The 15,824-nt window shown below is 40.2% G+C and overlaps 1 protein-coding gene across 3 annotated transcripts; it reads left to right on the top strand.

Moving 5' to 3' along the window:
- Window positions 1-544: 544 nt before the first annotated feature.
- On the top strand, window positions 545-12,815 carry naprt (nicotinate phosphoribosyltransferase). 3 transcript variants are annotated; one of them, XM_031282307.1, is made up of 14 exons: window positions 820-957; window positions 2,812-2,955; window positions 3,447-3,574; window positions 4,046-4,128; window positions 5,095-5,225; window positions 6,154-6,269; window positions 6,665-6,861; window positions 8,129-8,269; window positions 9,757-9,841; window positions 9,931-10,011; window positions 10,109-10,211; window positions 11,013-11,170; window positions 12,015-12,122; window positions 12,256-12,815. In XM_031282307.1, the coding sequence occupies exons 2-14, from the start codon at window positions 2,907-2,909 to the stop codon at window positions 12,340-12,342; spliced, it is 1,467 nt and encodes a 488-aa protein (XP_031138167.1). In that variant the 5' UTR covers window positions 820-957; window positions 2,812-2,906; the 3' UTR covers window positions 12,343-12,815. The 3 variants fall into 3 exon arrangements, with proteins under 3 accessions (XP_031138166.1, XP_031138165.1, XP_031138167.1); XM_031282306.2 differs by lacking the exon at window positions 2,812-2,955 and having other exon boundaries at window positions 545-957; window positions 8,132-8,269; XM_031282305.2 differs by lacking the exon at window positions 2,812-2,955 and having other exon boundaries at window positions 548-957.
- The last annotated feature ends 3,009 nt before the right edge of the window (window positions 12,816-15,824 follow it).

Raw genomic sequence — 15,824 nt, 5'->3', positions numbered from 1 at the left:
TCAACTTCAAGCTAGCAAGCTAAAGCAATGTGGTAGCTAGCTTAAAATGTTTGTCGAGAGGTCGGTTGGGGTTGGTTGGTTGAGATGAATATATTTCAATCTCACTGCTTTATTTTTATATTATATTATATATTATACTTTTTTTTACTGAAACCCCATTCATAACAATATATAGGGACAGCCAACCCCATACCTTGTGACAACCAACCGGTTGGTTGTTGTTAATTAGCCTACTTCTTACAATAGGTTGTGAAAATATAATACCAATTTCAAGGCAAGATATTAAACTTGCACTCAATGCAGGAATGACTATTGAAAGATGTTTTAATGATGAGCAATTTACACGAGTAAAAAGCGTGACAACCAACCCCGGTCTTCCCTAAAGTATATTTTCTGTTTGTAACTTTAATGGATTACATTTCGACTGCACGGCTTATTAATTAATAGTGTATTTCTTTTTAACATTTTACGCTGTGAAAGTTTTGACTCGTCAGAAAACGCTCAGTCATCTCGGACAGATGATATAGATAGCACACCATCTAAAGAAATGTTTGTTTAAGTACAAATGTCATCTGAAACTGAAACTTAGTATTTCCCAGGACACATCACGCCTTGTCCGTGCCTTAAAGTCTCCCCGCTCTGGGGCTTTGGAGAACTGCAAGTCCCAGAGATCTCGGCACCAGTGAACCCAGACCACGGGCTTGGATAACATGGCAGCGCCGTCCAGCAACACATGCGGGGCTATGGAGCGCTCTATCCGGGAGCGGGTCCCCCCGCTGCTCACGGACCTGTACCAGTTCACCATGGCGTATGCGTACTGGCGGACCGGCCGGCACCAGGAGCCCGCCGTGTTCGAGCTCTTCTTCAGGGACAACCCGTTCGGCGGCGGCTTCTCCCTGTTCGCCGGGCTGCATGACTGCCTGCTGTTCCTGCGCAGCTTTCGCCTCACAGACCAAGGTGAGAAAGTCAACTTGAGACTTTATTAGCCTGTCTACTTACTTGTCTACTCAGCAGCGACTGAATTGAACCAAATCAAGTTAATGACAGTGTTATTTTTCCATCAGATCTGCATGCCATTCCCGCAAACTCCCTTTAAAACGCATAGGCTACCGTTGTGGTTGCGCAATACTCCACCGCGCGACCCCTGTGAGGCTTTCAATGAGACGTCGTGAATACCGGTGGAGATTTCACTGAACTTTGACGTTTAGATCTGAACTTTATCATGTGAACTTAAATGACCTGCACACGACATGTAATCTCCTGTGTGCCCTAAGGATCAGTACAAGATGAAGCACTGCATACCGGGAGAGTTGAACGCTTGTCCTCATGTTACTACAAGTGATCTGCTTTATAGTTTAAAGATCATACAGATTCGAAGAATTATAAAACAACATAAAAGGTTGTCTTTCACAGTTACTTTTAAACAGGTATGGTGAATGAGCGGCTGTCAGCAGTGTGACACAGTATTAGATAATCATACTTCATTATATAAGTACACGTTCTGCACTCACTGCAGGTGAGTAGGTCTACTTTTGTAAAAGAAGAATGCACTCAATGTGTAGAATGGACTGTCCCTGTTCACAGTGTTATCTTATACTTATATTATGGGATGGTTATTGCTGATAAGTTAACATAGGATATACACATATACGCTGTTGGGTAGTTTAGTCTGAGTAGGCTACATCATATTTTATACCATAGGCCTATGTTTTGTAGCCTACTATAAGTTTTAACCTTGAAAGTTGTCAGATAAATGTGGAAATACTCAAGTAAAGTACAAGTACCAGAAGAAACAGCTACTTGAGGGAATATACTTAGTGATGCAGACATGGGTAAAAGAAATATTCAGCAGAAACATTACAAAATAAAATGATTCTGTGACACTTTTCAGATTGCTTTTAAAGGTTTAGTTTAAAAGAAGTACTCATTATGTAGAATGGCACATTTCCCTCTGTTAGATTGTTTGAAAGGGTTATGTTATTGGATCATTATTACAGATGAATTAACCTGTCATCATTGTTATGTTGTAGCTGGTTGAGGTGGAGCTTATTTTATGTGTATACAGCACTGCTGCTCAGTTCAATTTACATCAAGGACCTATGTTTCATAAAAGATTTTCATCTGAAGAGTATACAACTGTACCTGTCAAATAAATGTAGTGGAGTAAAAAAATGTATGTTATTTACCTTTGAAATGGCAAAGATTAAACTACTGAACAGAATATAGAGTAGTGGAAAATATCTTCACCTGAATTGAAAATGCTTCTCTCATGCATCAGTATTTTTCATCTTTTAATAACTTAATGTAAAATATATAATTTAAATACTGTGACTACTTAAAGGTGCAATATGCAGTACTGACAGCTAGTGTTTAAAGTAGTTACTGCAGTACACATTCAAAATACTGGAGAGAGTCGTCTCCCCCGCCCCCTCCTCCCCAGACTCAAAGTTCACGGAGGTTGCCAGGCTGAGACCGCACATAGCCATACATAGCCAGACATTACTTCACAGCACAGCAGAGTAGCCAACATTAGATGCTGGCTACATTGACAGTCATAAAAGCCCGTGCTCACGCGGAGCTCTGTACCGTCTCATACAGAGGAGGGTGAATACAGGTGCAGCAGCCATGGGCAGTATGAGAAAGATAAAGTGTTGGTTTTTTTTAACATTAAAGCATGTAAACATGTTCTAGTACAAACACAAAATGCAAGTATAATCCTGAAAATGCTATATAATAGTTGCCCTTTAAGATCCAAAAAGTGCATCCTAAAAATGTGTCTTTAAAACTAGATACAAATTAAATTCATGACAGCTTCTGGCAGACAACCACAACGCTGACGCATGTACAAAGGGGATATGATGCCATCAACAGGCGACCAGATGTAACAGACCCTCACCTCGAATAAAATGACAGATTTCTCTGGGTTTGACCATTGTTGGAAACATTTGGGATACTGTAAGTACACAACTCAACAACATATATAACATAGGTGTAGTTGTTTTTAGACAGTACATATAAAATATTTAAGTAGGATTATAAATGGACACCTTTTACTTGTAATAGAGTATTGTTACTCTTCTTTAATACTTATTAGTAAAAGTATAGTAAAAAGTAGCATAAATTAAGTAAAATACAAGAACCTAAATTGTACTTCTGTAAAGTACACTCTCAAACATGTTTCATCTAAACTTCATTATAGTCACACCACTGAGGTCAGTTGGTGGCTGCCAAATTAGATTTAGCTCTATTACTGTCTGTGTGTGTGTGTGTGTGTGTGTGTGTGTGTGTGTGTGTGGTGAGTCAGGACGTGTGAGGGAGGCGGGGCACATGGAGGACACATGCACTTGTGTAGTACATGTGTTGTAGGATGAAGGGCGCTCTCTGTTGTTGGTCTTGCTGACGGTGTTCCAGCTGTCGCGTTAACGTTGTGTTTTTTTCCGATCCAGATGTTGAGTTCCTGCGCTCCGTCCTGCCCCCGGACACTGACCCCGCCTTCTTCCAGTTTCTGCGAGGCCTGGACTGCTCCGGCGTCACGCTCCGCTCCGTCCCAGAGGGCACTGTGGTGTTTGCCAGGGTGAGCTGCAGCGTGAAACTAAAGGTCAAAAGTTGAATATGGGGCGACCTTTAGCTCACCCAGTAGAGTGTGAGTCCTTGGCAGCGGCCGCGGGTTTCGAATCCGACCCACGGCCCTTTGCTGCATGTCTTTCCCCTTCTCTCTCCCCTTTCCTGTTTTCAAGCTGTCTTGTCAATGAAGCCCATTAAAGCCCAACAAATAATCTTAAAAAAGGTCAAATACAGGGTTGTGTTCGGGGTCACAGGTAGCAAATTTGCATTTCCTAGAATGGCCCTACTCTGCCTCTGATTGGCTTACCCTGGTAACTCTAACTCTAACCAATGTTACTCCTCATGCCTAAACCTAACAAATCCAACGAAGGCGACAAGTACCAGCCAATCAGGGGCAGAGTAGGGCGGGACAATCCTTTACCATCCTAGGAAATGCATATTTGCCAGAGGGAATAACTTGTGCTGTCTAAAACATCTGCAGGTGCCTCTGATGGAGGTGTCAGGTCCGCTGGCTGTGGTTCAGTTGCTGGAGACCAGTTTACTGTGTCTGGTCAACTACGCCAGGTAACAACCAAAAGACACACACACACACACACACACACACACACACACAAACTGGGGTGGAGCCAGATGTTGTAAACATTCAGGGTTCAGCCCAAACCTAGAGGGGCCTTAATGGCATGCTACCCCAGGGAGATTTTTCCCCCCATTCACGGCAGCTATATTCACTATCAATCCATTTTAGATAATCGAATGCCTCAATATCTGTACATCATCAAAAAAACATGTTGCCAAGGAAAATATATCATCCTGTAGAGCCTACATCCTATGTTGTTCTCCAACTGTCTTCATTATTCTGAAACCAGAACACAACAAAGAGGCAAAATTGTCTGATGCTACCATTTTTAAGTTACATAAGCCTGGTAAATTAGGATTTTTCTAATCTTGAAACTATTTTTCTCACACTATGCGGGAGTAGAGTTCACAATGGCAATATTTCCCTAGTAGTATAACTTTTGCTCCATTGATTTAACACACACACACACACACACATATATATATATATATATATATATATATATATATACACACACACATACACAGCTCCACTATGGCTCCAGCATGAAGATGCAGTAAGTAAGACTTATAAACTAACTTTCTGTCATATTTGCTGAAACTGACCCTATGTTCCAGTAGAACTACATGAAGCAGGTCATTTAGAAAAAAATCCGGCTCCTCTGGCACCACCTCCAGCCTGTAGTGTGCTGTCCACCACTCCCTGTTCAGATGCACCAATCAGGGCCAGGGGGGTGTCTAACTGCGTGTCAATCACTGCTCATGCACACGCATTCATTCTCCCTTGTGGGGGGAGGGGCTTAGGAGACTGTTTTGGGCTTTAGCGGAAAGGGGGGAGGGACTGAGAAGTTGTTGATGTTCAAATTCTTTGGCTAAGTCCTGATATCTTCACAATCCTACCTACAGCACCTTTAAAAACAGCCAGTTTCTGATCTGTCTCCTCTCTGTTGTCAGTCTGGTGTGCAGTAACGCTGCCCGTTTCCGCCTGGCGGCCGGCCCCAAGAGGAAGCTGCTGGAGATGGGCCTCAGGAGGGCTCAGGGACCAGATGGAGGGCTTACCGCCTCACGATACACATACATTGGAGGTGAATGTTGTGTGGTCTGTCGAACATTAATGCTGTGACACTCACTATGTCAAAATTCTGTTCAGCTCTTCTCCACATTTGTGGTTTTTATTGGCTTCAAGTAGTTATAATAAAAGAAAAAGTGTAGATATAAATAGCCTGAGATATATATGATTTTACTCATGTCTGTATGGAGCATCCAGGCCATCACTTTCCCCTCCCAACAAAACATGTATAGATGTAGGCGTTCTCACTGAGAGGTAGAGCTGCAAAAGATTAATCGATTAGTTGTCAACTATATATCAACTGTCAACTGTCGATTAATCGGTTTGAGTTCTTTTTTATGAAAAAGGTGAAAATCCTGTGATTCCAGCTTCTTAAATGTGACTATTTTCTAGTTTCTTCACTACTGTGACAGTAAACTGAATATTTGAGTTGTGGACAAAACAAGACATTTGAGGACGACATCTTGGGCTTTGGGGAACACTTATTGACACTTTTCACCATTTTCTGACATTTTATAGACCAAACAACTAATCCATTAATGGAAAAGTAATGAAGAGGACGCACATTACGTAGAACCCCATAAAGAGGCTATATCAGCCCCAGGAGCTGAGGACCTTTGAAAGAATGATGCAACTTTATCTACATTTCCACTGCAGAATATTGGAGAAATGAGTCTTACACAGTGTGTCTCCAAGTACACAAATTGAGTACACACTGTGAACAAACACAAAGTATGTTCACACACTTGTGGATACAAGGAATGTCGACAACCAACACGGGGGATTTGAAAGAGAGATAATTTGCTGCAAATTATTTTTCTAAATGTTGAAAAATTCACTTTAGCCAAGTGTGTTGCCTCGGGCCTGAATGGGTTCTGAATTTACCTCTTGATAACGCTGACGCCCCCCCCCCACCAGACTGACACTAGAAAACTGTCTTGCAGGGTTTGATTTCAGCAGTAACGTTCAGGCTGGTTTCCTGTTTGGGATCCCCGTTGCAGGGACCATGGCGCACTCATACATCACTTCCTTTACCTCCCTGGAGGAGGTGTGGCCACAAGTGAGTATGTGTTCTCTCCTCCAATCAGCCTTCAAGGACCATACCGATGATGCTGCACATTTGTATAAGAATTGTTTAAGAACATGTCATGAATCCGACGTAGACTTTTCTTTGGAAGTTTATTAAGAACAAATTCTATTGGTGAATGAGGCCCATTGTCCTGACGATACTTTTACTTAAGTAACATTTTCAATACAGGACTTTTACTCTTAAGAGAGTATTTTATATAGTGTGGTATTGAACTTTTACTTAAGTGAAGGATCTAAATCCTTCTTCCACCACTGTATATGATCATGAGGAAAACAAAGAGCAGGAAGCATGTTGTCAACAGTGGACAGTGACAAGGACCGCGATGTGTTGTTAATAATACATCCCCGCTTTACGTTTCCACTCAGACTCTTGTGGCGGTGAACGGGGAGAAGGATCCAGTTGACATCATCTCGTTGACGAAGGGCTGGCTGAGTCGTGTGTGTGAGCTTCTGGGAGCCGAGCCTGGGAAGATCAGCGAGGGCGAGTTGGCTTCCTTTTTGTCGTACGCCATCGCCTACCCTCAGAACTTCCTCCCAGTGATCGACAGCTACAGTGTTGCCTGGTAACTAGCTGCGGGTTCAGTTCGGACCTGCGGCCCCTTTGCTGCATGTCATCCTCCCTCCCTCTCCCACTTTCCTGTCTTAATCTGTCCTATAAATAAAGGCAATAAAAGCCAAAAATAAATAAATAAAAAAAGAGTAAAGCTGCAAAGATTAATTGATTATTTGATTGAACTATTTTAATAATCGATTAATTGGCTTGGGTCATTATTTATGAAAAAAAGGAAAAATTCTGTGATTCCAGCTCTTTAAATATGAATATGTTCTAGTTTCTTCTCTCCTCTGTGACAGTAAACTGAATATCTTTTGAGTTGTGTACAAAACAAGACATTTGAGGACGTCATCTTGGGTTTTGGGAAAACAATGATTGACATTTTTTACCATTTTCTGTTTTTTTCCCAAACCAAAAAACTAATCGATTAATCTAGAAAATAATCGTTAGTTGCAGCCCTACTAAAGAGCTTTGTATTATACTTTACCTTGCAGCCAGACAGCCCTTTTCTGTTGACACTACATTTTCTCAACTGTAAAACTTTCGTATTTGTACTCATAAGCTCAACTCTGTGTGTGTGTGTGTGGTTGGGGGGGGGGGTCTGTCTGACAGCAAGGTAAAGCAATAAAAACTATTTTAAATATAGCATATTGACAAGTACAATGTGCTATTGTAACCAGCAGGTGTCAGTAGCGTACACTGAGTTAAATCAGGTTTGGAGTTATTCATCTGTTAGTAATATTATTTGCTGGAAATCCTAATTTCAACATCACAACTGGCAACTGCAGCGATGCTCACTGTTGTGAAAAGACTATGGAAGACTGTCCTCCACTCAAGGCTGCAACAAACAAATGCCTTTGTTATTTAAAGCTTTAGTGCGTAACTTTTTTATATTAATAAATGTCCGTTACATTCAAGCCATTGCCAAATGAGTTGCTACAAAGCTAATTAAGACTATCAGCTCCACACAACTCTCTCTGGATTTCAGAAGAAGAAAGTTCAGAAGATTGTGCCGTCCGGCGACTTTCGCGCGCAGAAGCTCAAGTGAAGATAATGACCTCTTCTAAAGAGTCCGTCGTGTTTTTTTAATCCTCCGTGTCCTCCTTGGCTACTAACACCTGCGTGGGGGAGGGGTGGGGGCCGCGTGCGCGATCACTGAAGGCTCGATACCCAGCCCTACTAATTTTAACAGTTCATGTTATAGTTTATGTTCATGCTCAGGTGTGTGTGTGTGTGTGTGTGTGTGTGTGTGTGTGTGTGTTTGTGTGTGATTTCAGTAGTGGTCTGCTGAACTTCTGCGCTGTGGCCTTGGCGCTGTGTGAACTGGGCTACAGGCCTGTCGGAGTGCGTCTGGACAGTGGGGACCTCTGCCGGCAGTCAGTTGACGTCCATCGTGTCTTCAGACTCTGCAGCGAGCAGTGAGTGAGGTGCCACGCTGTATGTGTGCAAGGTTTCTGCAGGTTTCACCATGTCAAATTGGACACTGTTTAAGACCTTTTTAAGGCCATTTTGAATTAAATTTAAGACCTTTATTATGACGTAAAAAAATCCCGTTTTATGTCTGTGGTACAATCCGAAAGAGACTTGCGCCAGTAAGACGAAGGCTGATTGGTTGCAATAAAGGTTGCATGTTAATCTCATTTGTAGTGGTAATGCAGCGAATTATATTTGTACTAGTGAAAGAAAGAACTACAACGCCACGGAATCAAAAGAGAAAACATTCTAAAGCATTTCAGTGAGCATTAGAGGTAGCGTTACATGGGTGTAGGAACATTAACCCTTGTGTTGTCTTCGGGTCAAATTTGACCCAATCTCAAAATGTCTTTCTCAGAAATATGGCTTTCTTTTTAACTACCTAATTTTAATTAACCAAAAATAACACGGATGGATGATCCCATACAACGCACAAAAGATCGGATCTCTACTTTCATTGAACTTTGGGTGTTTTATCAAATTTTTTAGCATTTGAAAAAAAAATTGAAATGTTTCGGAACAGTATCCTCGCTGAACAGTGACCCCTCTGTAATCATTATCTTTCCTTTAATATAAGTCTAAATAATTCATAATTTCTGCTTCTTTAACTCAAGAATTAGGTATAGTTTCCTATAAATGAGGTTTTTAATTGACCATGCAAAAAATAAGATAAAAAAATAAGTGTAAAAGTATAGTGGTAGTAAGTTGGTGTTAGTGGTGTTTATACACGGTAGTGAAAAGAAGCGTTAAACACCAAAAAAAAGTGCCAAAAACATTGAAAAAGGCACCAAAAGTCGCGAAAAAAAGAGACCAAAACATCAGAAAAAGTGTTGATTTTTGACCCAGAAGACAACACAAGGGTTAAGACCTGTTTAAACTGATTTAAGACCAAGAAGTGAGATCTTCAACAGGGGGTCCTCAGAGTTACTGTAGGGGGGCCATCAAATTATTGTTCATTTTTTGAAGGTTTTTCAAAAATGAAAATGTCCTAACATGAATCCAACATATTATTAGGAAATATAAATCAGCCTGTTTGTGGAAAAACATGATCATATGCTAAAATTGCTTAGTATTCTTTGCACAAAAAAGGTATGTATAAAGGCTTTAGGCCGCCCTACACGTTATCGCAGGCCCAGTTTAATATGCAACTTAATTCTATACAATATATGTAGTAGGGGGTCCCTGCTCCATCTCTCTTTCAGTTAAGGGGTCCTTGGCTTCAAACACTTTGAAAACCCCCGACCTAGAGCCAATAGTTCAGTGAACAGCGACTTTTTAAGGCCTAAAATTTGGATTTTGAAATGTTAGACTTTTTAAGACCCTGCGGAAACCCTGTTTAAAACTGACAGTGAGAATATATCTCTCCCTTCCAAAAGGTCAGTGGTACATGTCTGATTGTCTGTTGTTCCTTTCGTTCACTTCATCTCTACAGTTTCTCCATCTCGGCCTTCGACTCGCTGATCATCGTCGGGACCAATAACATCACAGAGCAAAGCATGGCGGAGCTCAACAAGAAGGTAGATTGACTGGACGTATGGATTGTCTGTGATGAACAAGACGTGCTTTTCTTCCCTTTCCCCTGATGTTCTGCGCATCATCGTTTCAGGAGAATGCGATCGACGTGGTTGGCGTTGGAACACACCTGGTCACCTGCACACAACAACCCTCACTGGGCTGTGTGTACAAGGTAATGTGTCAAACAAACACTTAAACTGTCTCTCCAAATGCCCCAAAAACTCACTTCTCCTATCACGTTAACGTTGGTGTTTGTATATGTGCGTTAGCTGGTGGAGGTGAGGGGGAAGCCCAAGATGAAGATCAGTGAGGACCCAGAGAAGAGCACTGTCCCCGGGAGGAAAGCTGTCTACAGGCTAGTTGACGCTGAGGGTGAGAATCTATCTGCTTCACCCTGATTCCAACATACTTATTTCTCTCTCTGTTTCCACCATCTTATTTTAGTTTTGGCTGCTTTTTAAGAATCAAGGTTTCCGCGGGGTCTTAACCCTTGTGTTGTCTTCCCGTCGACCAACAAGCAACTTTTTGTTTTTCTGGGTCGAAATTTAAAATTAAATCTTTTTTTCAATGTTTTTAGTTGTCTTTTACGGCACTTTTGTCACGCAACTTTTGTCACGCAACTTTTGTCACGCAACTTTTGTTTTTTTGTCACGTTTTCCCGACGTTTTTGTTACTTTTTACCGATGCTTTTGTCGATTTTTTCCTGTGCTTTATAAGTGTTTTTGTAGTTTTTTTGTCACTTTTTTCAGTGTTCTTTTATCTTTTTTTTTTTTTTTTTTTTTAAATGTTATAAAATTGAATAAAACGCCCAAATTCAATGAAAGTTGTGAATTGATTATTTACTTCATTTGTGAAGAGTGTTGTAGGGAAACATCCACGTTATTTTTTTATGTTTTCTTGGACAATTTGGTTGAAAGAAACCCAAATTTGTGAAATAGAAACTTTTTGAATATGGGACAAATTTGACCCGAGGACAACAGGAGGGTTAAATCTTTGACAACGTGGAACGGAGCCCAACAAGTTGATTTTTGATTTAGGTAACTGGCACCACTCTCATTACAGTGTTTCTATTATTTTCTTTACAAGTGGCTTTTGAGCATTTAAACAGCCTCACTGGGCTGCTACTGTGCCTGTAAACATTTTCACAGCTTCCCACTCTCTTCTCCCTTGCAGGCCATCCTTTTCTGGACCTGGTGTGTCTCGCTGCGGAGTCTCCTCCAGAGGTGGGAGGTTCTCTAAACTGTTACCCTCTGAGGTGTGATGACTCCTGTATCTCAGTCATTCCAGCTCACGTCGCCTGTCTGCGCCAGGACGTGTTTACAAGAGGACAGGTGAGGACGGCCCGTGGCTGCTCAAAGGTTGAAATGAGTAGACCAGTTGCTGTTTCGTGATGCCTTGCGTTTGTCTCACCATTTACTTTATTATTATTTATTTTTTCAAAACGGGACACAAACTCCAGTATCCTGGGTGAAAGTCGTGTTATGTTTTTCTTCTACTTTATCACCTTACGTCCTGCTTTTCTCCCCGAGGGGCCCTGCCACTAGAACCCTCCTGTTGTCTTCGGGTCAAATTTGACCCATTTTCAGAAAGTTTTTATATCAGAAATGTTCTTTCAACCTAATTGTTTATTTCAACCTAAAAGAAATAACATGGATGGTTTCATACAACGCTCTTCACAAGTAAAATGAATGATCAGTTCACTACTTTCATTGCATGTGGGTGTTTATTGAAATTTATAGCATTTCAAAAAAAAAAAATTGTTAAAAGAACATTGAAAAAAGTGACAAAAATGTCGTAAAATGTTTCAAAAACGTTGGAAAACAACAACAAAACCGTCAAAAAAAGGGCAGAAAAAAAGGGTGAAAAGCGACAACAGCTTAAAAAGAAATTGCGACCCAGAAAAACAAAAAGTTGCATGGTCGACGGGAAGACATTACAATGGTTAATATGAGTCGTAATTGCTGCTTGAACAAACGACGGAGCATTTTCAGGGAGGACAGTCTCCAGTAACAGCATGAACATCTATTATACTGCCTTAAAAACCATAAAGAATCATACTTAAACATAAGAAAAAGCAGATGTGTTGTTTTGGGAGGCATTGAGCAGTACAAAACAAGACAGGACTCTACTGTGTAGGAGTTTAATCTTTATGAATGCGTCTCCCCCTCTTTCTAGGTCACACACCCTCTGTGCAGCGCTGCCGAAACTAGAGCAAAGGTCCAGAGCTCCCTCCAGACTCTGCACCCCCGACACAAGAGGCTGCAGGAGCCAGACTCTTACACAGTGAGCTTCACACTCAAACCAAACCTCTACTGGCTACGTACAAAAGAAATACAAAAAGATTTTTGTTCACACACTTAGAAGCCGGATCTTACAAACTACACTCTATCTTATCTTTGGCCTTCTCTCCAACCAGGTGGCGCTGTCAGAGAAACTCCATAACCTTGTCACAGAGATTCGAAAAGGAAGCTCCAACAGCAGGAACTTTCTCTTGGCCAACTAAAGATAATCCGAGACAACCGCTCCGAAAGTCGTCTCCTGTTTTGTTCTTTTTTTGTCTTTTTATTGACACTCTTTTCCAAAGTGCCTCACGGTAAAAGAAGTGCTTACTATTCTAACAGTGTACACACCATACTCTCCAAATACAGGAATACACATATATGTTGTGGCCGGTGTCATTCTATAAAACAGGGTTCAAAGGAACAGAGCTTGACAAGGAGTTTTGTACGTAAAGATGGAAGCAAATGAAAATGCAGCGTTCGTCTCTCTTAGTGGATGTATTTTCTGCTGGAAACTGTGGTTTTGACGGTTTCAACAAGAAGCTTTCAAACAATTGAAATTGATGGATAATGTAACTGCGGAGCACAGTCAGTCACACTTATGTTTATACTTATAAGATATTTAATAGCCCTTTGTTTCCTCTCTTATTGTCTGTGATCCAAATGTAAAGAAAAGAGAGGCCTCACTGCTAAAAATTAAAATAAATAAATGCAACCTGTTAAGTCTCCTAAATTGAACAACAGGTGTGTTACTATAACAACTAATAAGAGACAATTATTAAAACTTAGTCTGTAATGTTTTCCGAGTGCTGTGAAATGTTTGTTTGCATCAGTAATGAAAGTAAAACTTCATTGTTGACCACGGAAAGTCAAGTCAAGATCACCTATTGGCTTTTTTTAGGATATTTCAACCAAATTAGATTAGATTAGATTTGGTTTGGCTCCAACCAGAAGTGCAAAAAGAGCAGAAAAGTCCAATGTGATATACAAAGTATAGACAGGTATAGACAGGTGGTGCATAGACCGGACAAGAAATATAGTGCAGTGTAGACAGTAGTATGCAGTTGGTTTACAGATGGTGGTTTAGAGTAATATAAATTAAATATAAATATGTGCAGTGTATTAGCAGTTTAGCAGAGCAGATTAAATATGGCTATGTAATATGAACAATGTATGAACAACATGTACAGATATGTGCAATGTAGCAGCAGTAACATTATAATAGTAGTAAGAATAATATAGATATATGCAGTGTATTAACAGAATATATTATAAGAAAAAACACAATAAATTTGGATATTCAGTATGAAACGTATAGACAGATATGTACAGTATAGTACAGCTATGTGCAGTGTGGTAACAGTACCATTGTAGTGCAGCGACAGTAACTTAGAGGCACAAAATCTCACAGGTGGTAACAAACACGACTCCGATGGGACGGTCATGTTGCTCTGCGTTAGCTGGATGTGTAGTTGTTCGCTAACACAACTTTCTAATATATCAACGTTGTTTTCCAGATTGTTTTTTTGCCCCCTAGTGACCAAAAAATGGATTAATTGCAGCTTAATCTTCTTTTTATTTTTTTTTTTTTTTTTAAGATTATTTTTTTGGGCATTTTCGCCTTTAATCACCAGGACAGCATGAAGGGGAAGACATGCAGGAAACTGCCGCAGGTCAAACCCCCACCCTGGACCTCTGCGTCGAGGAATAAACCTCCCCCATATGGGTGCGCACTCACTGAACTACCCTGGCGCCCCACTGTTGTGTATTTTGACCAATTTTTAAACCACCTGAAATAATACTACAATTGAAGTTGGTCAGACTTGCCGATATGTTTATTTTTTTCCTTGTAGTTTTCAGTTGGTGTTTGTATTAAAGCCACTAAGTCTAGAATTTGAAACTTTTCAACTTTGGTGCCTTACAGTGGTGTAAAATCGAAATGTATTTCGGTCTGTAATTATTTGCACAAACAATTTGGGATAAAAGCATATAAACATTATTTTTCTGATTGTTATGAAACTGCTAAAAAAAAAAAACAGTGCTAATTTTCACTAGGATTATCCTAACTTTTCTTCAAACAGAACGTGTGCCATCAGAATAAAAGTTGCCACTATCACTTGTAACTTCGACAGATGGTGGTTTTGAATTTGCTCCATGCTATCTTTTATATTTCTGACATGTTAAAATAATTAAAAATATATATATAATTATCAAGAGAAACTTCTTTGCAGTTCATTTGCAGGCTGTATTTTGAGTTTTAAAGGCAACTGCACAAGACACAACATCCCGATAGTGTGCAAGTTGTCCTGTTTGTGTTTGACTTTTAATTTGGATTTGAGATCCGGCTCGGGAGTGTTGAAATGACTGTCTGAAGAGTTACACACTCCTCTCCATCCTCCCTCTGTCATGAAAACTCATTTCCACATTACTCTCCACCCTCCCTTCCTTTCTGCTCTGGGACACGTTTCCTTGAATTCTGATTGGCTGCCTGCTGACCAGACATATGGAGCTGGTTAGACATGGAGAGGCTGTGATGTCATTTATGTGTGCCTCATCTCTCTCAGGTGGACGACACTCTGCTGATGTTTTCTGCTCATGCACATCACTGAGGTTTTATTCATTAGGAAACCTACTGTGACTGATATTCATCATCAGAGCTGGAAGTAACACAATGTAAACTTATTCCATTACAAGAAAACATCTCACTTTCCTGCAGTTTACTTTAAAGTAAAATTACAGATGTATCATCAGCAAAATATACTTATCAAAAAGTAAAAATACTCACGGGGCCCCTTTTACAGTGTTCTGTAACTACCGGTCAATAGTTTGGGGTCACTTAAAAATTTAAATTCCACTTCATTACAGACAGAATACCAGCTGAGATCAGTTGCATTGTTTTTTTTAACCAGGGCAGAAGTTTTCAGATTACATTATGTGTTTACATAATTGCAAAAGGGTTCTCCAATGTTTTCTCAGTTAGCCTTTTAAAATGATATCAGATTAGTAAACAGAATGTGCCTTTTTAACATTGGATGAATGATTGCTGATAATGGGCAATGTAGATATTGCATTAAAGATCAGCCACTTCTGTCTACAACAGTCGAGAACCCTTTTATGTAATGGAGTGGAATGGAAATTTCGAAGTGACATGTATACAGTGCTGCTCATAAGTATTCATACCCATGCTAAAGTTGACTAAAAAGAGGAATAAAAAAATCATCTTTTGGAAATTGATCTTAATGCCTCAATTAAAAAAAATGAGGAAAAATCCGACCTTTTAAGGACACCATTTCTTTTTGTGAATGAATAACGTATTGTAAATAAATAAATGTTCTTCCTTAAAATACAGGGGCCATAATTATACATACCCCTATGTTAAATTCCCATAGAGGAAGGCAGATTTTTATTTTTAAAGGCCAGTTATTTCATGGATCCAGGATACTATGCATCCGGATAAAGTTCCCTTGGCCTTTGGAATTAAAGTAGCCCCACATCATCACATACCCTTCACCATACCCCCACATCATCACATACCCTTCACCATACCCCCACATCATCACATACCCTTCACCATACCCCCACATCATCACATACCCTTCACCATACCTAGAGATTGGCATGGTTTTATCTCAGTTAGCCTAATAGCTAACTGAGATAAGATCCTTATCAATTCAATTAAAACCAGCTATTAGGCTAACTGAAATAA

The sequence above is a fragment of the Sander lucioperca genome, chromosome 11 (assembly GCF_008315115.2).
Source record: "Sander lucioperca isolate FBNREF2018 chromosome 11, SLUC_FBN_1.2, whole genome shotgun sequence".
In the NCBI taxonomy this organism is placed as follows: domain Eukaryota; kingdom Metazoa; phylum Chordata; class Actinopteri; order Perciformes; family Percidae; genus Sander; species Sander lucioperca.
This window is presented reverse-complemented; position numbering and strand designations above follow the sequence as displayed.